The sequence below is a fragment of the Canis lupus genome, chromosome 19 (genome assembly GCF_011100685.1).
Source record: "Canis lupus familiaris isolate Mischka breed German Shepherd chromosome 19, alternate assembly UU_Cfam_GSD_1.0, whole genome shotgun sequence".
NCBI lineage: Eukaryota > Metazoa > Chordata > Mammalia > Carnivora > Canidae > Canis > Canis lupus.
This window is the reverse complement of record NC_049240.1, coordinates 32072557-32097982: the sequence shown is the minus strand read 5'-3', so window position 1 is coordinate 32097982 and position 25426 is coordinate 32072557. Positions and strand designations below refer to the sequence as shown.

The 25426-nt window shown below is 38.9% G+C and overlaps 1 protein-coding gene across 4 annotated transcripts in view; it reads right to left on the bottom strand.

The window, feature by feature from the left end:
- The window catches only part of C19H2orf76 (chromosome 19 C2orf76 homolog), a 55062-nt gene that overhangs the window by 26943 nt on the left and 2693 nt on the right, over nucleotides 1-25426 (bottom strand). For 2 of the 4 annotated variants that reach the window (XM_038564972.1, XM_038564973.1), the window contains exons 1-2: nucleotides 2705-2766; nucleotides 1616-1760 (exon numbers count right to left, since the gene is read on the bottom strand). In XM_038564972.1, the coding sequence (XP_038420900.1) occupies nucleotides 1616-1748 (133 nt within the window). In that variant the 5' untranslated portion in view covers nucleotides 1749-1760; nucleotides 2705-2766. Of the gene's footprint in view, nucleotides 1-1615; nucleotides 1761-2704; nucleotides 2822-15210; nucleotides 15308-25426 lie in introns of those variants that run through there. The other 2 variants (XM_038564969.1, XM_038564970.1) reach the window with 2 other exon arrangements.

The following is a 25426-nucleotide window of genomic DNA, read 5'->3' as shown; positions in this document are numbered from 1 at the left end:
AAAAATCTACCTGAGTTGCATTCTACAAAACATCTGACCTGTGCTGTTCAAAACTGCCAACACAAAATAAAGACTCCAGATTAAAGAAATTCATTTCAGATTAAAGGAACTGAATGTAACATGCGACCTTGGAATTTTTTTTTTGGGGGGGGGGGTTACAAAAGGCCTTATTGGAATAATGATAATATCAAAAAGGTCTACAGAATAGGTAATAATATTGTTTCAATGTTAAATTCCTGATTTTAATCACTGTACTGTAATTAGGTAAGATAATTCCTTGCTTTTAGGAAATAAACACTTAAATATTTAGAAAGGAAGGAGAATCATGGCAGCAATGTACTTCTAAATTCAGAAAGAAAACAATGAGGGGGTAAAGAGAATAAGAGAGAAAAAGGGAAAAAAGAGGTAGGGGGGCAGGTTAAAATAAATGTAACAAAATACTGACAGTTCAGGAACCTGTGTAAGAGCATCCAGGAATTCTATCCTATTTTTGCAACTTTTCTGTGTCTGAAACTTTGTCAAAGTTGAAAAAAAGAAAAGATTAAGACATATCAAGTGATACATGTAGTGTGACTGGGTGGCTCAGCTGGTTGAGCATCTGCCTTCAGCTTGGGCTGTAATACCAGGGTCCTGGGATCGAGCCCTGAATCAGGCTCATCAGGGAGTCTGCTTCTCCTTCTTCTTCTGCCCCTCCCCCTACTCATGCTCTGTTGCCCTCTCTCAAATAAATAAAATCTTTTTTAAAAAATAAAGTGATATATTTGTCAAAACTATGATCTGTACATTACACCATATGTAAATTACATTTCAATTAAAATAATAAAAGCTCATTCTAGATGTTTTATCAAATGCTGGTGATTAGAACATGTCAATAATTAAAAATGGAGGTTAGAAACCCATCAAAGTCTTATCAAAAGCCTTTGCTGACTACATGCCTATTGAATTTTAAGCTAAAAATGATAAACTACCACCAGTTGGTCTGGTTGTTATTTCTATAATCACAATGACCAATAGCTCTCATGATTTTCTGGCTGTACAGACAGAGACCTGCCACTTTCCTACTGTACTTCTTGTGAGGTCCTCTGTATACTCAGCCAGGTAATACAGTTAGCTACATTGCATTCCCTTGTTAATCAACCTCCAAATACATAAGCCCATTAGAAGCAAATCTAAATATTTCTTTAATAAAAAAAAAAAGGCAGGGAAAAAAGGGAGAAGCCAAACACGATGGTAATAATTCCTAAGGAAGGCACACACAAAGCTAAATGAGCCTCAGGAAGATACTTCCAACTGATAACAAGGCCCAGAATAAGAGCTGACATAGCACCTGGCTGAGAACCTAGATTAGCATCTTTCAGAGTATTTTTAAAAGATTACCATCAGCATCAGCCTTTGGCTCAGGTCATAATCCCAAGGTTCTGGTACTGAGTCCCTAGGCAGGTGCTCTGCTCAGTGGGGTGCCCGCTTTTCCCTCTCCTCCTGGCTTGTGCTCTGTCATTATCTCTGTCTCTCTCAAATAAATAAATTCTAAAAAAATAAATGATTACCATCAATGTAATAGTCATCTACATTTTTCAAAATACTAATAAAGCAAAACGACTAAGACATCTCATACCTTGCTTTAGAAAGACTATAAATTCCTTTGTAGTTTGGTCCAAATTAACTCCATGATATACTATAGGCTTGAAATTGCGATGCTCAAATGAACGAATGAGGCGAACTGTAATGGTCACTTCTTTGGAAGCCATGTGGAGAAATTCCTGTGGCAAGGGACATGAGAAGAGTCTAAGTAACATCAATTCACAATTATCTAAAAGTCTACATTTCCACCCACAAGGATCCCAAGGTTACTCCTACCTATCCACTGTGACCCTGGACAGCCTTGTCACAGTCACTGATGTCCTGACTGGCATGAAACTGACAAGGCAGGGATGCCTAGGTGGCTCAGTGGTTGAGTGTTCCTCTTTGGGGAGTGATCCTGGGGTGATCCCAGGGTCCTGGGATCAAGTCCTGAATCAAGCTCCCCGCAGGGAGCCTGCTTCTCCCTCTGCCTGTGTCTCTGCCTCTCTCTCTGTGTCTCTCATGAATAAACAAATAAAATCTTAGAAAGAAGAAAGAAAGAAAAGAAAAGAAATGAAAAGAAAGAAAGAAAGAAAGAAAGAACGAAAAAGACAACTAAAGAAAAAGAAAGAAAAAGAAAGAGACACATCAAGCAAAACAGAACTACAAATCACCAAACTCAACACCCCACAAACGACCCCCCCAACAGAAAATACCATAACTACATCCAAAGAAAAGAAAAGAAAAGAAAAACGAAACTAACTGACAGGGCCCAGAAGATGAACACAAGTGGTGTGGGTGGGTGTTTGTGTGTGGGGAGATGTGGGATTGTCAAACACAGATACATGGCATAGACATGACTCATCTGGATTTGCCATGCCAGGTGTCTTCTTGCTTGTTCCTGATTTGGAGTACATTTGCCTTAGAGTAAACTAACAACAGATTATCAACAGATCACATTTTGTACTCACAAATAGTGCCAGATTTCAGTGTCAACTTCATTTTCTGCCATGGTATTATCCATCTTCCACACTACTGTAGAAGCACATTTATTTCATCCTAAAACCATATGCTAGTGCTATGTGCTCGCTGTTTATGTTATCTTCCTTCATTCTATCACCAAACCACGAGGTATTATACTCACCTTACAGATGAAGAAACAGGTGTGCCTTGATTGGATCAGTCAGTAGAGTATGCAACTCTTGATCTTGGAGTTTTAAGTTCAAGCCCCATGTCAGGTGTAGAGATTACTTAATAAAATCTTAAAAAAAAAAAAAAGGTGAGGAAACAGACTCAGAGAGATTGTACAAATCGTCTAAGGTCATAATGTGGATGAACAATGGAGCCTAGGGTGCCTGGGTGGCTCAGTCCATTAAGCATCCTAACTCTCGATTTTGGCTTAGGTCATGATGTCAGGGTTTTATGGGCGGAGAGCCTGCTTAAGATTCTCTCCCTCTTTCTTTGTCTGCCCCTCCCATCCCCTCTAAACACAAAACAAAACAAAATCAGGAAAAAAAAAAAAAGATGATGCAGCCAGGTTTCAAGCATCAGTTTGATTCCCAAGTCCATGCTCTAATGTACTATTGGAAAATCATGCCATATTATTTCCTCTCAAAAAATCTACAAAGTTGCCAATGTTCTAAGGATACGATTATGGTACATTCCTATCTAGTAGAAGTACTTCATGCTACCTTCAACTTTACAAATAATTTTCTGCCATAATATACAACTATACTAGGGAAAAAACACCTCTAATGCTACACATAAGAAAGGACATCCAACCTCCCTAGTAATCAGAGAAATTCAAAATTATGAGACATAACACTCACTGAAGTAACAAACTAAAAAAAAAAAAATCTGATAGTACCTAGTGTTGGCAAAGAAGGGTGTAGAACCATGAGAATTTAATCAGGGAAGGTAGGCATCCCCAACAGATACCTTTTGATCCAGGAATTTCATTCAAAGGTACCCTAGGTTTTTTTTTTATTATTTTTATTTATTTATGATAGTCACAGACAGAGAGAGAGAGAGAGGCGCAGAGACACAGGCAGAGGGAGAAGCAGGCTCCATGCACCGGGGGCCCGATGTGGGATTCGATCCCGGGTCTCCAGGATCACGCCCTGGGCCAAAGGCAGGCGCCAAACCGCTGCGCCACCCAGGGATCCCCAAAGGTACCCTAGGGAAACTGAAATACGTGTACAAGAAAAGCACTTAATTGCAAAAAAAACCCTGTGAAAACAACATCTCTGTCAACAGAAGAGATAAGGAACTTATGGCATACAGTGAAAGAACACAAGCAGTAAAAATGAATGGACCTATAATCAACAAAAATGAATCTCAGAAATATTATGGCAAATGAAAAAAAAAGTGGCAGAAGAGTCAGAGATCTCACCACTTATACAAAGTTAAAAAACATAGCTTTTATTATGTATAAAAGGAGACAATTATTATTTCTGAGGTGAAGGAAGGATTATGCAATTAGAGAGAAGTACAAGGGCCAATTATATCGGTAGAATTTCATATCTTGAGCAAGACGTTAGGTATATGGATAGTGTATTATTCTTTGTGGCTTTTAGTGTGTCTGAACTATTTCATAATATACACAAAAAAGCCACACTAATTTGGCCTAGAAAGTCTCTCTGTATCATACAATGCTTATATAATGCTATAATGCTATATAATATTTCAAAGAATATATAGCACATTATGTGTGAAAAGCAAAGGTTCAAACTGTCTAAATGCATAAATTTATAATTATAATTTATACTGTATTAAAAATTATTTATATTGTATTTAAATGAATGGTTCTTAATAAACTGAAAATTATTTTCTCCCTCTAAAATATTAGGTAAGGGTTCACCTTATAATCACGCTTAGTGCTTAATGACCTCAAATTAATAATTGGAATAGATAATTCCAGTATTAGCTATGACACTATTTCTTCCTAAATCTGGATTATGATGCTCCCCCAAAATTCTGATCCTAGGGACACCTGGAGGGCTCAGTGGTTGACCTTCTGCCTTTGGCTCAGGTCATGATCCCAGATTTCCAGGATCAAGTCCCACATCGGACTCCCCTTGGGGAGCTTGCTTCTCCCTCTGCCTATGTCTCTGCCTCTCCTTCTGCATCTCTCCTGAATAAATAAATAAAATCTCTTAAAAAATTCTGATCCTAGAATCTACTAAAAAGCAGTTCAGCAGACATCTACAAAATTATGATATAAAATATATTGAAGTACTGAATATAGTTCTTGAAAAAGGCATAGTGTAAAAGATTTTAGAAGCAGTGTTAACTGAAATCATGACTTCTTCCTCCTGTCATCGAGCTCCCACAACAACAAAGAAGCCCTCCAAAACATAGGTACACACATCCAACCACACATGCCAGGAAGCCTATAGTGTAGTCCAAGTCCCTAAAGAGTTTAGACATGAACAGATCTACCTCAAAATCAACTCCACGTGTTTGCTGCAACACATATTTGGACTTCATATAGAATCTCAATTAATAGTAGCCGCTTTTAGCAACAGTCAACTTGGGAACAGCTCATGTAGGCAGGAGAAGATGCTAGATTCTCAGGTGCAATAAATAAGTCATAAAAATGGTCTAAGAAGCCGGGCAGACTGGCACATGCCTGCCTAATGAAACTTTTTTAATGAGAGGTTTGTTCCTTTCACTTAATGAAAAGCTGCCCAAATGTCATAAATAGTTGAAAGTTTGAATTTGCTTTAATATCTAATTTTGGTCAGCAATGCATTGTCATCTTCATCAGAAATTTGTTATAATTCATACTTAGTCCCTAAAGAATTATAGCTACTGTCAGAAGGCAACCATTTTTTTTTTTTTTTTTTTTATTTATGATAGTCACAGAGAGAGAGAGAGAGGCAGAGACACAGGCAGAGGGAGAAGCAGGCTCCATGCACCGGGAGCCTGATGTGGGATTCGATCCCGGGTCTCCAGGATCGCGCCCTGGGCCAAAGGCAGGCGCCAAACCGCTGCGCCACCCAGGGATCCCCGGCAACCATCTTTTGATCTGTCTTAAGGACTGCAGGAATTACAGCTTGTAGGGGCACCTGGATGGCTCAGTCTGTTAAGGGTCTGCCTTCAGCTCAGATCTTGATCTCAGGGTCCTGGGATCAAGCCCCCAGTCACATCAGGCTCCATGCATCAGCTTCACCCTCTGCCTCCCACCCAACCCCCCACTTAACCCCCCAACTAGTGCTCACTCTCTTGTATTCTCTCTCTCTCAAATAAATAAAATATTTTTCTTTTAGAAAAAGGAATTGCAGCTTGTTAGTTTAGGGAGGTGGACATACTGAAGAGGTAGTTTAAAAAGCTAATATTACAGATTATAAAACGTGACATTTTCCCAGCAGTTCAACCTACTGAAAAAAAAAGGATCTGGCCAAATTTAAAAGGCGTCCTACTGAAGCAACAGAGAAGCCAAAACCAATAAAAACTTTGGAAGAAATTAATAAAATATATTCAAAGATGGACAAAAGACTTGAATAAATGACCATGACCATGTTGTTAACTATGAAGGCTTAAAGTGTAAAGAAATCAATTCTCCTCTAAATTAATCTATAAACTGAATAAAATCTTGATCAAAATGTAAAAGTGTGCGTTGGAGGACCTGTCACAAATATTTCTAAAATCTATCTGGAAGAATAAATTTGTGAGCTTAGTCAGCAAAATCATAAAAAACGAGGCAGCACCAATTATTAAAACACATTATAAAGCAATAGCCAGACATATAATAGACATGAGTAAGCTGGTATGATTCATACATTCACTAAAGTCAGCAATAAAAATTTTAAAGGACAATTAAGCTGTAGTAATTCAAACTGTGACAATGAAGCAGGAAAAACTAGCAAATCAGTGGAACACAACAGGAAACTCAGACTCAAGATTAGGGAATTTGGTATAAAAGTGGGGAAAAGATAATTTAATATTTAATACATGGCATTGAGAAAACTGGTCATATATTCAGAGAAATATCTTTATCTCATCCCTTATACAAAAATAAATTATATGTGGAACAAATATTTACATTTAACTATAAAATCACAGAGAGGCATCAGAAAAATGGGTACATATTTCTATAATCTTAAGGTAAGAAAGGCCTATTCCTAAGTGAATAAAAATCAGCAACCATCCAGAAAAGTGCTGATAGGTAAAACAAAAATATGTAAGAAAAGATCAATCAGTACCTTAGTAGAAACATGGCTAAAGGTAATTGGCTATCTTTAGGGGTTCCTGGGTGCTTAAGTGTTGTCATTGGCTCAGATCATCATCTCCAGGTCCTGGAATCAAGCCTCACATAAGGCTCCCTGCTTAGTAGGGAGTCTGCTTCTCTCTCTCTCTCTCTCTCTCTCTCTGCCTTTCCCCCTGTCTGTGCCCTCTCTATATATAATAAATCAATAAAATCTTTTTTAAAAAAGGTAATTGGCTATCTTAAAAAAAGTCAATAATGTGAAAAGTTGATCAACTTTACTCGTAAGTGAAGAACTGCAAATAGTAAGATATCAATTTTGCCATCAGATTGGTAAAATGTTTAAAAGCTTAAAAAGTGGCCAAACCAGTGTCAGCAAGAACATGGAAAAATATTTTTATATGCTATTGCTAAGAACCTAAAACGAGTATGGCCTTTCTGGAGAGGAGTGAGGTAATTAAAATTTTTAGTTTGCACACCCTTTTACATGGCAGTTTCTCTTCTATTAACTTACCCTGAGAAGATAGTCATATCAAATATTTTAAAAATCCAAGAGTTCATAATGATACTTTTTAAAAGGCCAATTAGTCACTCAAGAAGCTAACAGGGCACTTATTTTTTTTTTAAACTGATTTAACAAGGTGGAGTGGGACATACAAATGAAAAAAATAATAAAATATTTTATGCTCTTCTTATACAGACTATTTTAAGGTTACCAAACAGCCGATGAAGAAAAGTTATTGTTTTTTTCTAGAAGAATTATAGCCAAAAAGCACAGAAAGAATGACAGAATTTTAAAATCATGATTTACATACCTATCAGAATGGCTAAAATAAAACGTAGTGATAACACCAAAAGTTGGTAAGGATGCAGAGAAACTAGATTTCTTATTCATTGCTAGTGGGAATGTAAAATGGTATAGCCACTCTGGAAAAGAATATAGCAGTTTCTTACAAAATTAAGCATATAACCCGTCAACTGCACTATTGGGCATTTATGCCAGAAAAATGAATACTTATGTCTGCACAGAAACCTGAATATGAATGCTCATAACATATTCATATTTAATACCCCAAAAGTGGAAACAACCCAAACATTCTTCAACTTGTAAATGCTTAAATAAACTAGTATATCCATATCATGAAATATTACTCAGTAATAAAAAGGAATAAACTATTAATACATGCAACAATCTTGATGGATCTCAAGGAAATCAAGCTGAATGAAAAAAGCCAACCACAAAAATATCATACTGCATAATTCCATTTATAAGTCATTCTTGGAAAGACAAAATTATAGAAATGGAGAACTGATTAGTGTTGCCAGGGTTAGGAGAGGAGAGAAGGGATTGGCTATGCCTTTAAGAGGGTAGCATGAGAGAGCCTTATGATTAAAAAAAAAGAAAAAGAATCACAGCATTTCTAAGATTTTGTTTATTTGAGAGACAGAGAGAGAGGGAGTGAGAGGAAGAGAGAATCTAAAGCAGACTCTGCACTGAGCACAGAACCTGATGCAGGGCTCAATCCCACAATCACAAAATCATGATCTGAACCAAAATCAAGAGTCAGACACTTAATCACCTGAGCCAACTAGGTGCCTCAGAAATGCTCTGATTCTTGACTGCAGTATTAATCCACATTTATCAATACTGGTGATAAAATTGCATGTGCATATAGAACTAGCAAAATCTGTATACTGTCTGTGGATTATATCAATGTCAGTTCCCTGGTTGTGATGCTGGACTATACTTAAGCAAGAGATTACCACTGGGGGAAACTGGGTGAAGGGCATAAAGGAGCCCTCTACACTATTTCTTGCAACTGCATGTGAATCTACAATTATCTCAAAATTTAAAGTTCCTAAAAATCATCATTTTGAAAATTCTAATGAAGTCATACATGTAAGCAAAGATTGTAAAGGGGTGCCAAAACCATTAGGTACAAGACTGATAGGAAATGTTAGAATAGATACACTGGAGTTGATAGCCCATGAACTTACTCATCAACCTTATGAAATGATGCAAGTCTCCAGATCTAATCCCCAGTTTATGGGCTATGACGACGTGTGGAAGAACATGTCAAATGACACCAGAGAGGCCAGTAGCCAAGTTCAGACTGGAAAATTCTGCTCAGTAAATGACTTGTTTTTTCAATAAATAAGTAACACAAGAAATAAAGAAGGGGAAGAAGATTATAAATTAAAAGAGACTTAAAGAGATCAACCAAAGCATCATTTTAGATGGATTCTGATTTCATAATATTAGATATTAGTAACTATTAGTTCTTTTTATTCGATTTTATTATGTTTTTGAGTTCTTGTCTTAGAAGAGTAAGGCATATATAAGTGAAATGGTATAAATTACTTGCTTTCAAATGCCCTAGCAGAGGAAGAACAGTATGAGAGCACAGATTAAAAGAAAGAATGGTATAACATTATTAACTCCTTAAGCTGGGCATATATGGGACCTCATCATACTATTCGATTTTTTATATGTTTAAAATTTCTCACAATAAAAACATTTTAAGAAAAGCACACAAACATGTACATTCAAGGAACTTGGTTTTCACTGAAGTGTTTCTAATAGTTAACAAAAATTAGAATCCATCTAGATGCCCATCAACGAAAAAATGGTTAAGTAAACTCTGTCACACGGTCACCATAAGATAAAATCCTCTTCTGCCATTAAAAGGCAATACGGATCCATAGATACTACTTTGAAAGATGGCTAGGACACATTAGTGAATGAAAACACAAGACAGAAAACCCCAGGGATGTAGTACCTCCATGAGCACACAGAGAGGTCCAGAGTAGCATTTACCAAAATATTGACAGTGGCTATCTCTGAATGGTAGAAATAGAAAAGACTCATCTGTTTTATATTTTTAGTATTGATTGATGTGTTAATAATGAGTAAGCATTTTTAGGTTACTCTGTTTCCCTGTATACTTACAATTGTGCTTCTCTGGTGTGTTATGCATCAACAAAAAGTTATTTTTTTAAATTAAGCCATTTTTAGAAGGGATAACAGAACAAAAGCAAACAACACAGAACTTCTCAATACTATCAAGGATAGAGACAGCGAGAAACTTAGTTATGCAACTGACATGCAGTAAGGGATACCAATAAATCTCAAATGCATGCAGTAGTCAGAGGTCCCAGAAGTAGGTCACACACCCAGGATGAGTCTAATCTTGTCTAAGAGGGCACAAAGGCCCTCCATACCCAGTCCCTCCCTCCTCTTGATGCTATCTGTCACAACCACAATCTACCTTCCATATATCACTCCAGCATCAAATACAGCCCATAGTTTCCCACACATACCACTCTGTTTCCAAGCCTCGGCCATACCCTTCTGCCTCCAGCTTTCCCCAAACTCCCTCTGTCCTGCACCTCTTTGCATCACCAAGCAGGCATCCTTCAATACTCAGTGGGTACCATCTGCTCCACAACACCCTTGCTATCAGCTCCTCCTCTGCCCCAGGCTCAGCTACCAGCCCCTCTGGCTGCCCACAGCACCTGGTCATGCCACAATGAAGACAGCATTGAAAGGGTCTGGCCTATCAGCCCCTTGAGGGAAAGAATACTATTTGGCTTCTTTTTGATACCCAGCAACATGTGCGGCCTGAGGCACATCAGAGCCTCCAACAACATCAGCAGAACTGAGTGCAGCCAAGGGGCTGAGGAAAGTCTGAACCCTTTCCTACACTGTAGTCGTAGTACCTCAGGTCTATGAGCTTTGTCACGGTCCATGAAAATATTTGAGATCTTAAAAAAAAAAAAAAAAAAAAAAAGACATATTGCTTCAGATCATGAAAACTTTTCAAAACCAAAATTAACAATTAAATACCTACAACATATAACATTTCAACAACCAACTCAACTTTATTCATAATTATATGTTAGGTTTAATATAGGATATGGATATATTTTATATGATTTAGGGGGGAGATTTGAAAAGAAACAGTACTAGGGGTGAGGAACGTAAAAGAAAAAAAAAGAGAGAAAAAACAAAGTGACAGTGCCTAGAGCTTAGGAAGGTCTTTAAACCTCCTTGCCTTAAAAAAGAAAATAAAAAACCTGTTCTGGCTGATACTTACCCAGCTGGTTTGAGATAATGAAGAAGAAGCATCCCTATCCAAAGTAAACTAAACTCTTCAAAACTAACAAATAAATAAAACAAACACAAGATCTGCTTAGGAACCTCTCTCAGGGAGCTCCCAGGATCCTGACAGGTAACCAGTGTCTCATCAGAGCCAAGGATGGATGCAGCCCAGCAGCCTCCTCTCCTGAACTAATTCTCTCTGGTCCTTACAGGACAGGTTGTAGCTGTTTTTTTTTGTTTGTTTGTTTGTTTGTTTTGTGGTTTTTTTGTTTTGTTTTGTTTTGTTTTGTTTTGTTTTGTTTTATGGCCCAGGCTCCAGCATCATGAATAAATAGCAAAGGTGGAAATTCAGCGTGGAATGGACAGGGAAAGGCAAGCCACACAGCATGGCAGCCTCCCTAAAGGCCCAGCTACTCTCATTCTAAGCTGGCTCCTCTCCTCATGGCAAAATTCTGAGCCAAAGGACTCTAAACCGGTTGGCATAAGCTCCTGAAGTGAAAAAATAGGCACAGTACATAAAAGCTCAGAGCCTAGTATTGTGACCATTACAAAACATGCATACCCACAGAATACTCGGTTGTTGAATTAGGCTGACCTCCATCAGCTCAAAGGAAATAAATGAAAAACTAACTACAGCCAATTCTGGTTATTCGCAGTGGATAAGATCTATAAAATGGTCTCGAACACTGAATTAGTGAATACTGAAACACTGCTCCTAGGGAAATAGGGTTAGGGTTCTCATAAGTCTCTGGTACATCTGGTAGCAACACTTTCATCAACCGATCAGTACATAACCTTGTTTTACGTGTGTTTATGTTTAAAGATGCCTTATTTTATATTGTTGATTCATTATTAACATTTAACTCACAGCTAACAGCATTATAAATCGAGTGTGAAAAAAAGTTTACCTAATGCACTTTTTTTTTTTTTCTCATTCGGGCACATCATTGCCTTCTGGGCACTGCAGGTGGGGGCCATTTTAAATAGCGGGGTCACTGACAAAAAGTACAAAAATGTGAAAAGCATGGCACTAAATAGAACACAAACCAGACACTTATTTACAACATGAAAGCTGAAACAAAAAGGTCCCCTGGTTTGACCTCAGCTGGGAACATTGATAAGTAACTTAAAATTTTCACTGTTCTACACATGTTACTTCAACCAAAAACATACTTTGAGTATTGCTTTCAGGGTTATAAATAAATTTTGGTTGAGTAGGCAAATTCACAAAGAATATGCAAATAATGAAGACTGACTTTATTTCCCCCCCCAAAAAGGACATGAGCCTTTGAAAGCATTTGAAGGAAGCATATTCTTGACCTTTTTATAAGAGAATGGAATCCAAAATGAGTTAAGTATTAGAAGTTTTAAGAGTATGAAAGCACTCAACATTCAAGCAGCTAACATGGAGGAAATTCTATAACCACCAGACAGAAGAGGGCACCAGGTGACCTTCCCTTCTGCAACCTGCAGGTTTCTGAGAAGTAGTGTATAGGACTTGAATTTTAACAGAACTCCAATGGTGAATCATTTAGGAAAAACTAAAAATCTTTATAAAGTTGTATCTCCTTCCCAAATCAAAGTATTATAAAACCAAAATTTTCATGTAAGAAGTTTGCTTTAAAGCTTGTCTTATTCACATGGGGCCTGGCTGGCTCAGTCCATAAGCATGTGACTCTTGACCTCAGGGTTGTAAGTTAAAGCTCCACGTTGGGTGTAGAGGTTACTTAAAAGTAAAATTAAAAAAATAATAATAAAAATAAAAAAGCTTGCGTTGCGCACATGAAAAAGGTACAACTTTCAAAAAAGTACTGTTCTAACCAAATACAAAAAATATATATGCATATTGCACTAAATGCCTAGTTTTCCCCTAGAGTTAGGAACTAATACTACAGGGCAAAAAGCCTATTTGCCTTCCTTTTAAAACAAATCAATAAAAAGAGGATAGGAAATACAGCTTATTGTTCTTTTATGTGAGGTAACTTAAGTGGCATAGACAATTAGGTATAAAACCAGGATAACGAAGGAATTCTGTTAAGATGACAATCACTGGAACACAAATGATCCTAAAATTGCACCTTACTATTTGTGGAGTAAATAATCGTATGTATTGCTAAATATCATCTTAAATAGGTCATTTCACCAAAAAAAAAAAAAAAAAAATTGTTTAAGACCAGGGGAGGGGGGGGAAACATTTTTATTACTTTTTTTAAGATTTTTATCTATTTATTTATGAAAGACACAGAGAGAGAGGTAGAGACATAATGAGGAGAGGGAGAGGCAGGCTCCCTCTATGGATCCTGATGCGGGATCATGCCCTGAGCCAAAGGCAGATAGATGCTCAACCACTGAGCCACTCAGGTGCCCCTAACTTATGAATGATTTTTAAAGTCTTTAACCTCAACCTTTTCTTTTTTTTAGGTAGGTTAAGAAAAACAGCCTTCCTCCTTAAGTGTTTACATAACACAGTGCATACAAAATAAATATTAGCTAAATCTGATGGCTACCAAAATGCTTCAGTGTTGTAAGTACTTCATTGCATAATGCCATCAAAGCTGCCCTTTCCTGAAGAAGGGTCATAAGCAATTCTAATCAACAAACTGTTGAAAGCTGTTCACTCTGAGTTTATGACCCCTGAAAAACCAACACCTATAATTCCATAGACTTGCCTTTGTGACCCTCAAGGTGGGGCAAATACACAAAATCACAATTTGTGTTCTCTGCCCAATGCAAGTAAGACTCCCAGGGAACTGACACTCCTGGACACTTACCTTTTTGGAAAGAATAGTTCACACGCTTCCCTTCTTAAACAAGGTATACCAAATACAAGTTCTCTTTTTCTTGATTCACAATCATCAGTGAGAATGTTAATCCTCGTACTGTGTGTTGGGAGGTGATTCTCCACAGATCTTTCCCACTTCTGCAGTTCTTATGAGGAACTGGCTGCTTCAGTTCTGAACTATCTCTGCAAGGGTGTGTGTCTAGCAAACAAGCTAGAAACACAGAGATATCCTCTCCCTCCAGAGGCAAAGGCAGGATTGTTTACTGTCCAGTATAAAAAAAGTAGTGTCTCCCTCCAGGCTGAGGTTGGGCAGGTTTCTTTGCAGCACTTTATGAGAGATCAGGATTACCTACACTCAGGGTTGTACAGCTGCAGACTCATAGGGCAAAAGGAAATACACACACATGGTGCTCATGCTGTTGGCTGTGCTGTACTACAGTCCTCTTTGATCCAAGAGTCTCGAGTCTTCTGCCAGCACTGAGATTGGGATTTCCTAAACTCAGGGCTCTACAGCCTGACTCAAACCCATGCATGGGCAGCATTCTTCTGAGCCACTTCACATGGCCCCCATGGGATCTGTGGGGCAAGAGGCAGTGACACAAACATGCAACTCATGCTGCTGGCTGTGCTATAGCGACAGTCCTCTGTCTCTGACCCCAGAGTGCCATGTCTTCTGCCAATGTCTGGCAGACTGTGATGGGCTGTCAGCTTTCAAGTAGGGTAAAATCTCAGATTCTTCACAGTTCTTGGCAGTTGTTGCTGACAAGAATGGATGCTGGCACAGACTTTTGTACTTTTTGGATCAAAAAGGGCTTAGGGGCTATAAGAAGATCCCCTGGGATCTGATAGCATATGCTCTTGTCCAAGTGGTGGGTGTGGAGGAAAAGGGGTTAATTAAACTTTTAGAGGATGAGCAGGAAGGCCAGGACTGAAACAAGCTGTCCAGTGGTGCTCTGGCTATCAATCACTCTGCCTGGCGATGCTGCACATCACCTCACCTCTCTGATGAGAGGCAATGTGGCTGTGGCACAGTAAAGGAGTCCCCAGAGCCTAAACAAATGAAGTCGGCAATGAGGATCTAGAGCTTTGGGTGACTGAATAGTTCATTAAGTTGAGCCATGAATAGCCAGCAGGCCACTTGGAACTAAAAGTGTGCCTTGCTTACTGGCATAGAGCTGCTCTCCTGCTGTGCATCTCCAATCCTCCCCCTCACCCTCTACCCAGACATCTGCTTTAAGAAGGAGGATGATTATATTATGGGTAGGCTGAGGTCCCCCAGTCCCCAAGAGAGACTAAAGGCCTTATGCACCCAATTATGCTGGGGAGCTTCAGGGAGGGAAGGGACTCCAACTTTTACGGCTCTGGATACAGGCACCTAGGTACCATCATACCTGGTCCTGTGCTGGGAGGAAGTATCAGATCAGCCAATGGGATTTGAACAGGATCCACAGTGAGAAAGAGATAGATGCCACCCAATGGATAGAGCCCTTCAGGCCAATTCAAAGTACTGTTGTTTTGACATTTGAATGTATGAATGTGCATGTTACATTTACTTACACTTCCCCAAACTTAGAGAGTGCCAGAGGAGATTCTCCCCCCATCAGGAAGAGCTACAGGTAGAGAAATACCACCATGACAAGCTCCCCTGCCTTCCCTGTGAAGAACGAAAAATGGAAGCAGTCACTCTGCTCAGTGGGCAAAACTCAAGGCCATTCCCCATAGCTTTGGCTCATGTTCCCACAAATGGATCTTATATTTTTACTGACCCTTGAGGTGTCGCTCAAGGCCTAGTGGTTTGACTTGCCTCTGGGCAACTCATCCAGATGTCCACACATCCAGATGCTCTCTGATGAGACCCCTGGACTCCAGCTGCTGCTGGAGCCTGCACCACCCCGACCACTGCTGCTGCCTTGGTCCATCCTGGTGCACGGACACAGCAAAAAGAACTCCACCTCTGAAGCGGAGTCACCACCAAACTTGTGACTCCAACCAGAAGGTGACACGTTGGTCCCGTGGTGAGAGAAGCCACATCACAGAGACTGCTGCCCCAACCCACTCCTGGCAGATGGACTACTTTCAACCTTGACCTTCTCTCAGGACTCCACACTCCCGGGAACATTTTTTGTCTGGATTTCAGTGTTAACATTCCAAATCACCTGACTGACTCTGGTCATACCACCTCAACCCTTGAAATGAACCCATCCTGTGTGTTTGGTTTCCCATCCTATTTGCAGCCTGATCATGGTTCATCTTTTATGACAAACACTGAGGAACGATGGGCTCAAAGTCGAAGTATTCCATAGACTTCCCACTCCTCTCTACCATCCACAGCCATCTGGTATCATGACGCCCTGAAAAAGCGTCCTGAAAAAAATCAACTCAAAAAGATTTCTCAGGCACCTGGGTGGCTCAGTGGCTGAGTGTCTGCCTTCAGCTCAGGTCGTGATCCTGGGGTCCTGGGATCGAGTCCCACATTGGGCTCTCTGCTCAGTGCGGAGCCTGCTTCTCCCTCTGCCTATGTCTCTGCCTCTCTCTGTGTCTCTCATGGATAAATAAAATCTTAAAAAAATATAATATATATATATATATATTTTTTAACCGTCTTTGCTTAACCTCCTGGAGCACATAACGTAGCACAGCAGTCCGTTCACTGAACGTGGCTGCCCCCAGAAAAGTACCATCTTCTCGCAGCCATTTCCTGGGTAATGACCAGAGCCAACAGGACTGGGGTAGGGACAGCAGGAGTGGGGGCGCATATACAGACCAACGTGAAATCCTGTGATTCCACCCTGGTCATTCCCTTGTATAATGCTTCTTTCTTTCATCTACAGAAACCCCCCTGCCAGCCTAACTGGTATATCCTCCATGAGACAAGTAGACAATGGGGCTTAAGGGATTTGAATTCTGGTTCAGCTACCTGGATTCTCTTGCTCAGCTGACCAGACTCTAAATCACAAGAATAAGGATCACTTGAATACACTATAGGTCACAGTGGGGAACATAATGTCTCTCTGTGGGTTTTATAAAAACTCCCTTCAGGGGGGTGCCTGGCTGGCTCAGCTGATGGAATGTGCGACTCTTGATCTTGGGGTTGCGAGTTTGAACCAACCACATTGGGTGTAAAGATTACTTAAAAATAAAATCTTAAAAAAAAAAGTCCCTTCAGGGAGCTGATTAGAAGAAAAGTAAAATTACAGCTACTGGAATGAGACATAACAATTTTTGTAGAGGTGAAGGGAGAGAAATAACCTCAGCACTTACACACAAAACAACTATACCCCAGGAAATACAGGTGGAGAGGATCACTCATTAGAGATCTTTTGTCTTTCAGAACTACCTGCCCCTACGAAAGTCCTCATGAATCAAAACCACCTGCCGAGTTTCTCTCAAATTATTCTAAGCACCTCCATTTACTGGTACCTGAATCTGCCGACTCCTGAAAGATGGCTCTGACCACGATATGATCACCGTCACCAGAACGGTCTATCAGAAACCTATCTCAGCTCTATGCCTCCCATGCTAAATACCTGTCAACATTTCTAGGTGTCTTCTCCACCTGCCCCCCCCCCCCCCCGAGCCATCCCGTGGGACAAATGCCACTCAGCTGGTAGCATAGACAAACAAGACAGATCAGACTGCCCTCAGGCAGTCCCTCCAAAAACAAGTTCCAAATGCAATGGTGTGTACTCAAGTGAAAAACCTAATGCTTACTAGCTGGCCAAAAGGTTACACTGGAGGCCTCGACGCTTTGTATTCTCTGAGCCACAAGGGTCCTAGTCATAAACTGTAAAGGAATTTCTTTCCAAGGATACATGTGCACCCCCAGGCCTATGATTTTTGGAGAAGTCAGTATTATTAACTCGACTTCCTCCCCAAAACACTGTTATTTCCATCTTAGACCTGCAGGTGCTTTTTAAAACACCATGAGCAAGCTCTCAGGTAACCAACAAGCAGACCAACAGTAGCAATCACTCCAAAACTAATCTTACACAGGAGGAGCTTCCAGGAAGATTACCTGATTCATTAAGTGTACCCTACAATGAGTTTTCTAATTAGAAAAATGGGGGTATTAAATCTGTCCCCAGTTTTAGCTAAAGTCATCAGTAAAACTGCTTTGCAGTACAGGGCATTCAGGTCAGGATCACTTATCAGCCAGGCTTGTTATGGATGACAGAATCATTCTAGACTACAGAACTACATGCCTTACGAATATAGATATAGGGATCCCTGGGTGGCGCAGTGGTTTAGCGCCTGCCTTTGGCCCAGGGCACGATCCTGGAGACCCAGGATCGAATCCCACGTCGGGCTCCCGGTGCATGGAGCCTGCTTCTCCCTCTGCCTATGTCTCTGCCTCTCTCTCTCTCTCTCACTCTCTCTCTGTGTGACTGTCATAAATAAATAAAAAAAAATTAAAAAAAAAAAAACGAATATAGATATAAACATCCTTAAGATAGAGCAAATAGAATTCAGCAATATATACAAAGAATTATAGGTCATGACCAAGTGAAGTTTCTTCCAAGGAAGAAAAGCTAGTTCAATACTCAAAAAGTAATCAATGTAATCTACCACATTAAAAGGCTAGAGATGAGGTGCATGGGTGCCTCAGTAGGTCAAGCACCTGCCTTTGGCTCAAGTCATGATCCCAAAGTGCTGGGATAGAGCCTTACACTAGACTACCTGCTCAGTGGGAAATCTGCTTCTCCCTGCCCCTCACCCTGTTCATGCTCTCTCACTCACCCTGCCTCTCAAATAAATAAAATATTTTTTAAAAAATTTTAAAACAAAAGTTTAAAGAAGAAAAATCACATCAATTAATGCAAAAAAAAAAAAAAACCCATATGACAAATGTCTACATCCAGTCATGATAAGAACTCTCCAAAAAATAGGAATAGAGGGGACTATCTCAACTTGATAAAGCACATCCACAAAAAACAAACCCATAGCTAACATTATACTTAATGGTGAAAGACTAACTGCCTTCCCCTCAAGATGAGGAACAATGCAAGGATATCTACTCTCATCACTCTTTTAATTTTGTTTTTACTCTCATCACTCTTATTCAACACAATACTGGAAGTTCTAGCCAATGCAATATGACAAAAAAAGCAAATAAAAAACACATAAATCAGAAATAAAACTGTACCTATTTGCAGATTTTTAACATGACTATCTATAGAGAAAATCCAAAGGAATCTACAAGAAAAAAATACTTCTAGAAAAAGTGAGTTCAGCAAAGTCACAGATACAAGATAAACCTACAAAAACCAACTGTATTTCTACACACTAGCAATGAACACATGCATACAATTAAAAATACTATACCATTTGCAATCACTCAAAAGCAAATATTTCAGTATAAATCTAACATGGGACACCTGGGTGGCTCAGCAGTTGAGCGTCTGCCTTCAGCTCAGGGCATGATCCTGGAGTGCCGGGATTGGGTCCCACATCAGGCTCCCTGCATGGCCTGCCTCTGCCTATGTCTCTGCCTCTCTCTCTCTGTGTGTGTCTCTCATGAATAAGTAAATAAAATCTTTTTAAAAAAATAAGTACAAATCTAACAAAACATGTACAGGACTTATATGCTAAAAAATACAAAGTACTGATTAAATAAAAAAGGTCAAAATAAATGTTAAAACATAAGGAGTTCATACATTAGAAAACTTGAGAATAAATATATCAATTCTCCCAACGCTGATATACGAATTTAATACAATTCCTATCAAAATCACAAAATGATTTTTTTGTAGACATACACACTATTGCAAAATTTATATGAAAAGATAAAGGAACCAGAATAGCTAGAACAATTTTGAAAAAGAGGAATAAAGTTGGAGGAATCTGTTTACCCACTTTCAAGACTTCTTATATAGCTATGGTAATCAGGTCTATGTGGTATTAATGGAGGAACAGATGCAGATACCAACAAAACAGAGAGAAAACCCAGTAAAAGACCACATAAATATGCACAACAGAGTACTGATAAAGGTGAAAAGCAGTAGAGGAAAGATATTTTTTCAACATGGTGCTGAAGCAATTAGACATCAAAGTTTTGGAAAAAAAAAAAAAAAAGAACCTCAAGTGAGTGGGGGAGATGGGTTAAGGGGATGCATTTGCTGTGATGAGCACTGGGTGTCATATGTAAGTAATGAATCAAATTCTAAATCTGACTAATAAATACACTGTGTGTTAACTGGAATTTAAATAAAAACTTGAAAAAAAAGAACCTCAATCCAAATCTTACACCATATACAAAAATTATGTTATTTGTATTATTTGCATTTATAAATGCAAAACCATAAAACTTACCAAAAAAAGAGGGGGGAATTTTCAGGATGTAGGACTAGGCAAAGAGTTATTAGATGCCAGAAGTGTGATCCATAAAAGGAAAAATTGGTAAGCTGGATTTCACTCAAAATTTTTAAAAACTTGTGCTCTATGAAAGACTCTATAAAAGGATGAAAAGAGGGATGCCTGGGTGGCTCAGTGGTTAAGCGTCTGCCTTTGGCTTGGGGCATGATCCTGGAGTCCCGGGATTGAGTCCCACATCGGGCTCCCTGCATGGGCCCTGTTTCTCCCTCTGCCTATGTTTCTGCCTCTCAATTTCAATCTCTCTCTCTCTCTCTCTCTCTCTGTCTTTCATGAACAAATAAATAAAATCTTAAAAAAAAAAAAGGATGAAAAGACAAGCTAAAAACAGTGAGAAAATATTTGCCAACCATAGATACAACAAAGAACTAGTACCCAGAATACATAAAGAACTCTCAAAACTCAACATTGAAAAAATACAACTAAAACATGTACAACAACACAAAGAGACATTTTACAGAAGAGATATACAGATGGCAAAAAGCACATGAAAATAGGCTCAACATCATTAGCCATTAGGAAATGCAAGTTAAAATCACAATGAGATACAGCTACAAATCAAAATCCCTAAAATGAAAGAAAGTAATAACATCAAAGGCTGGCAAGGATGTGGAAAAATTGGATCTCTCATTCATTGCTAGTAAAAAGATTTTTTTCACAAAAAATATGTATATGAATGACAAGTGGCAGCTTTATTGGTAATGGCCAAAAAGTGGAAACAATATAAATGTCCTTCAGCAGACAGACTAAATGCACCAATCAAGACAGGGTGACTGAATGGATTAAAAAAAAAAAAAAAAAAAACTATACCCATCTATATATGACCTACAAGAGACTCACATCAGTTTCAAAGACACACAGAATGAAAGTGAAGGAATAGAAGAAGATAGTCCATGTAAATGGAAATGAAAAGCTGGAGTAGCAATACACATATCAGACAAAAGAGAATTTAAAACAAAAAATGTAACAAAAGACAAAGAGGAATATTACATAATGATGAAGGGGTCAATCCAACATAGGATATAACATTCATAAATATTTATGGGCCCAACATAGGAGCCCCTAAACATATAAAGCAAATATTAACAAAGGGAGAAATTGATAATAATACCATAATAGTAGGAGACTTCAATACCCTACTTACATTAATGAATATATCATCCAAAGAGAAAAATCAATCAGAAAACATTGGCCTTAAACAACACATTAGGCCAGATGGACTATACAGATATACCATTTCATCCAAAGGCAGAGAATACGTTCTTTTCAAGTGCATATGAAACATTCTCTAGGATAGATCACATGTTGACCTATAAAATAAGTCACAATAAATTCAAGAAGATGAAAACCCAGGGATGCCTGGGGTGGCTCAGTAGGTTAGGTGTCTGCCTTCGGCTCAGGTCATGATCTCAGAGTTCCGGGATAGAGTCCCACATTGGCCTCCCTGCTCAGCAGTGGGGGGGTTGGGGGGGGGGGCTGCTTCTCCCTCTCCCTCTGCTCCTCCCCACCACTCAAACTCTAGCTTTCACTCTGTTCTCTCTCTCTCAAATAAATAAAATCTTTAAAAAAAAAAAAAAAAAGAAAATCCTATCAAGAATCTTTTCTGACCACAACGGTATGAAACTAAAAATCAATTATAAGAAAATTGGAAAAAACACAAACACATGGAGACTAAATAACCAATAAGTCAAACAAGGAAATCAAAAGATACCTGAAACAAATGAAAATGGTAACATAATTTTCCAAAATCTATGGGATGCAGCAAAGGCAGTTCTAAAAGGGAACTTCATAGCAATGCAGGCCTATATCAATAAAGAAGAAAAATCCCAAACAAACAGTCTAAACTGAAGAGAACTAGAAAAAGAAGAAACAAAGTCCAAATTCAGTAGAAGAATAAAAATCAGAGCAGAATTTAAAAATAGCAACAAAAAAAGAAAAAGATGAACAAAACTAAAAGCGGGTTATTTGAAAAGATAAACAAAATCAAGCTTTTAGTGAGACTAATTCATCCAAAAAAAACAAAACAAAGAAAGGATCCAAATAAATTCAGAAATGAAAGAGAACTTACAACTGATAACACAGAAATACAAAGGATTGGGACACCCGGGAGGCTCAGCAATTGAGCATCTGCCATCGGCTCAGGGCATCATCCCAGGGGTTCCAGGATCAAGTCCCACATCAGGCTTCCTGTGAGGAGCCTGCTTCTCCCTCTGCTTGTGTCTCTGCCTCTCTCTCTCTGCATCTCTCCTGAATAAATAAATAAAATCTTTTAAAAAAATAAAAAAGAAATACAAAGGATCAAAGAGAGTACTTTGAACAATTATATGCCAACAAATTGGAAAACCTAGAAGAAATGGATAAATTCTAAGAAACATACAACCTTCCAAGGCTGACTCACAAAGAAATAGAAAATATGAATAAACTGATTATATGTAATGAAATTGAACGAGTAACTTTAAAACTCTCAAAAAACCAAAAATTCTCAAACAGATCACTTCACAGATGAATTCTACCAACATTTAAGGAAGAGTTAGTACCCACCCTTTGCAAATTATTCCAAAAAATTGAAAAGGATGACATATTTCTAAAATCACTTAATGAAATTCAGCATTGCTATGATAACAAAACCAGATAGATACTACAAAAAAGGAAAATTACAGGTCAATATCCTTGATGAACATGCATCATGCAAAAATCCCAAGCAAAATATTAACAAACCCAATTCAACAATACCTTAAAAGACCATACACACAATCAAGTGGGATTTATTTTAGGCATGCAAGGATAGTTTAACATTATTTTTCCCCATTTTCTCTTCCTCTGTCTCTTTAACTCACTTTGAAGAGTTTATACAAATCAATCAATGTGATACAGCAAATCCACAAATTGAAAGATAAAAATCATGATCATCTTGATAGATGTAGGAAAAGCATTTAACAAAATTCAACATCTCTTTATAACAAAAACTCTCAATGAAGTGGGGAGACACAATAAAGGCCATATATAATAAACCCACAGTTAATATAATAATAAAAAGCTTTTCCCCCCATTAAACAATTTATCACAACGCTACATCCACTATAATCAAAGTGATGCTGTTTATAGACATCATATAAACATTTTTATTGAGAACTGCTATGAAAAACAAGTATTTACTTGACTTTTTTTCCATTTGCTTCCACATAATAATGGCCAAGTTTATGTAACCAGTAATAAAGCTGCAAAAGCTCTTTTTTTTTTTAAAGATTTTATTTATTTATTCATAAGAGACACAGAGAGAGAGAGGCAGAGACACAGGCAGAGGGAGAAGCAGGCTCCACGCAGGGAGCCCAACATGGGACTCAATCCCGAGACTCCAGGATCACGTCCTGGTCAGAAGGCGGGTGCTAAACTGCTGAGCCACCCAGGGATCCACGTTTGTTTGTTTGTTTTTGTTTGTTTGTTTTTAGTGCATTATCTCAAAATAATGTTTTTAAAAATGGCATTATCTCCAAAAGTATTATCGGCCAAAATACCTGTCATCAGATTTTAATATTTCTAATTTTCTTGTTGAAAGGCAATAAAAAAGCTCACTGGAGGGGCTCCTGGGTTGCTCAGTGGCTAAGCTCCTGCCGTCAGCTCAGGGCATGGTCCTGGGGTCCTGAGATTGAGTTCTGCCATCAGGTTCTCCCCAGGGTGCCTGCTTTTCCCTCTGCCTGTGTCTCTGCCTCTTTCTGTGTGTCTCTTGTGAATAAATAAATAAAATCTTAAAAAAAAAAAAAAAAGCTTAATAGAAAATTCACCTGACAACCTAGTTTCAACGCATTAATCAAGGGTCTGTCATGTACAAGTAGGAGCTAGGGAAACAGGCAAAATGAAAATGTAGATGTAGAAGAGTTTATACTTCTAATGAGGTTGAATAAGAACTACAGTACTGAACTCAAGATATCTTCCTAAGATGCTTCATTACTCCTATCCATAATCCTAAGTATTTCTAAACAAGATACAGGAGTCTCAGCAGCGTTTATGTTTACTTAAGTTTAAGTAAGTCTTCTCTCCTCTACTCCCAGCTAGAATAGGACACTTCTCCACAACCCCCTGCTCCTAAGCCCTGGTCTCCAAGTCTCAGCTCAGCTCAAACCACGTTAACTGGACAGAAACAGGACTCAGGAAAGGAGTGGCTTATACACAAATAAGTCACACACACGCTTCACTCACACCCAGCTTGCTACAAGCCCTCCCAATATAAACACCCAAAAGGAACAAAAGAACGGCAGAGGGTAAGGGCTGGTTAAGATGTGCAGATGCCTGGCCCCCAGAAAAGGAGTTATGCCATCAGAAAAGTTAAAGAGACAGAGGAAGAGAAAATGGGGGAAAATAATAAAAAGAGGGAAAGGAGAGAAAAGCCAAGCTGCATTCTCATCCCATCTCAGCTCTTACCTCACTCTGCCTTCACAAAACAAACGCCCCCAACTCTGCCCACCTCCTACCCCAGAAGTATTTCCAAGTGCTTCCTTTCCTTTAAAACATACTAATTTCCTCCCACCTTTGCTTGAGTCTTGCCTCAGGAATCACATTTCAAGAAGTGAAAATAAATACCAAATGGATGTAATTCATCATTTGTGAGTACTCCAGCCCTTGCCTTCTAGTAAAGCTTTACTGTAACTGTAGTCCTTTTTTTTTTTTTTTAATGATTAGGTTGCTTTTAGAAATTAGAGGTTTAGCTTATATCAAGAAACTTAATATTAAACTACTATTCACACCCACTGGGCATGAACAGCTTTCACTTGTTAACATACTTTGCCCATCTAGCTTTACATTGAGACCCAGTAGCTGTGAGTAGTTGAAATAGGCATCCCAAGGATGTGAGGACAGGTTGCAACAATGACAAGAGCATCTCTATGAATGGGGACAGTAATTAGGCTGCATAGGGGCTCATCAGGTTCCCCATCTTCCCTTAATATTTCAGGTGTTCTGTTTCCAGCTGGGAGTGACACAAAGAGATTACATGGTCTCTGCACCAGAATTCATCTACTAAAATAGGCTAAAGGCTATTTACCATAGCCTATAGTTGCACATTCAGTTTTTTTTTAGATTTTATTCATTTATTCATGAGAGACAGAGAGAGAGAGAGAGAGAGAGAGAGGCAGAAACACAGGCAGAGGACGAAGCAGGCTCCATGCAGGGAGCCTGACATGGGACTTGATCCCGGGTCTCCAGGATCCCGCCCTGGGCTGAAGGCAGCGCTAAACCGCTGAGCCAACTAGGCTGCCCTCAGTTCTAATAAACTTAGTTTCCAAGTTCATGGCTAATCAGAATGACTACATTTCAGAGAAAGCAAAGAACTCTATTCATCACCTGCTATTTGCTCAGTGCCTAACGAGTTCCAGGGACTTTGAGACAGAGTACTGACCAATACAAGGTG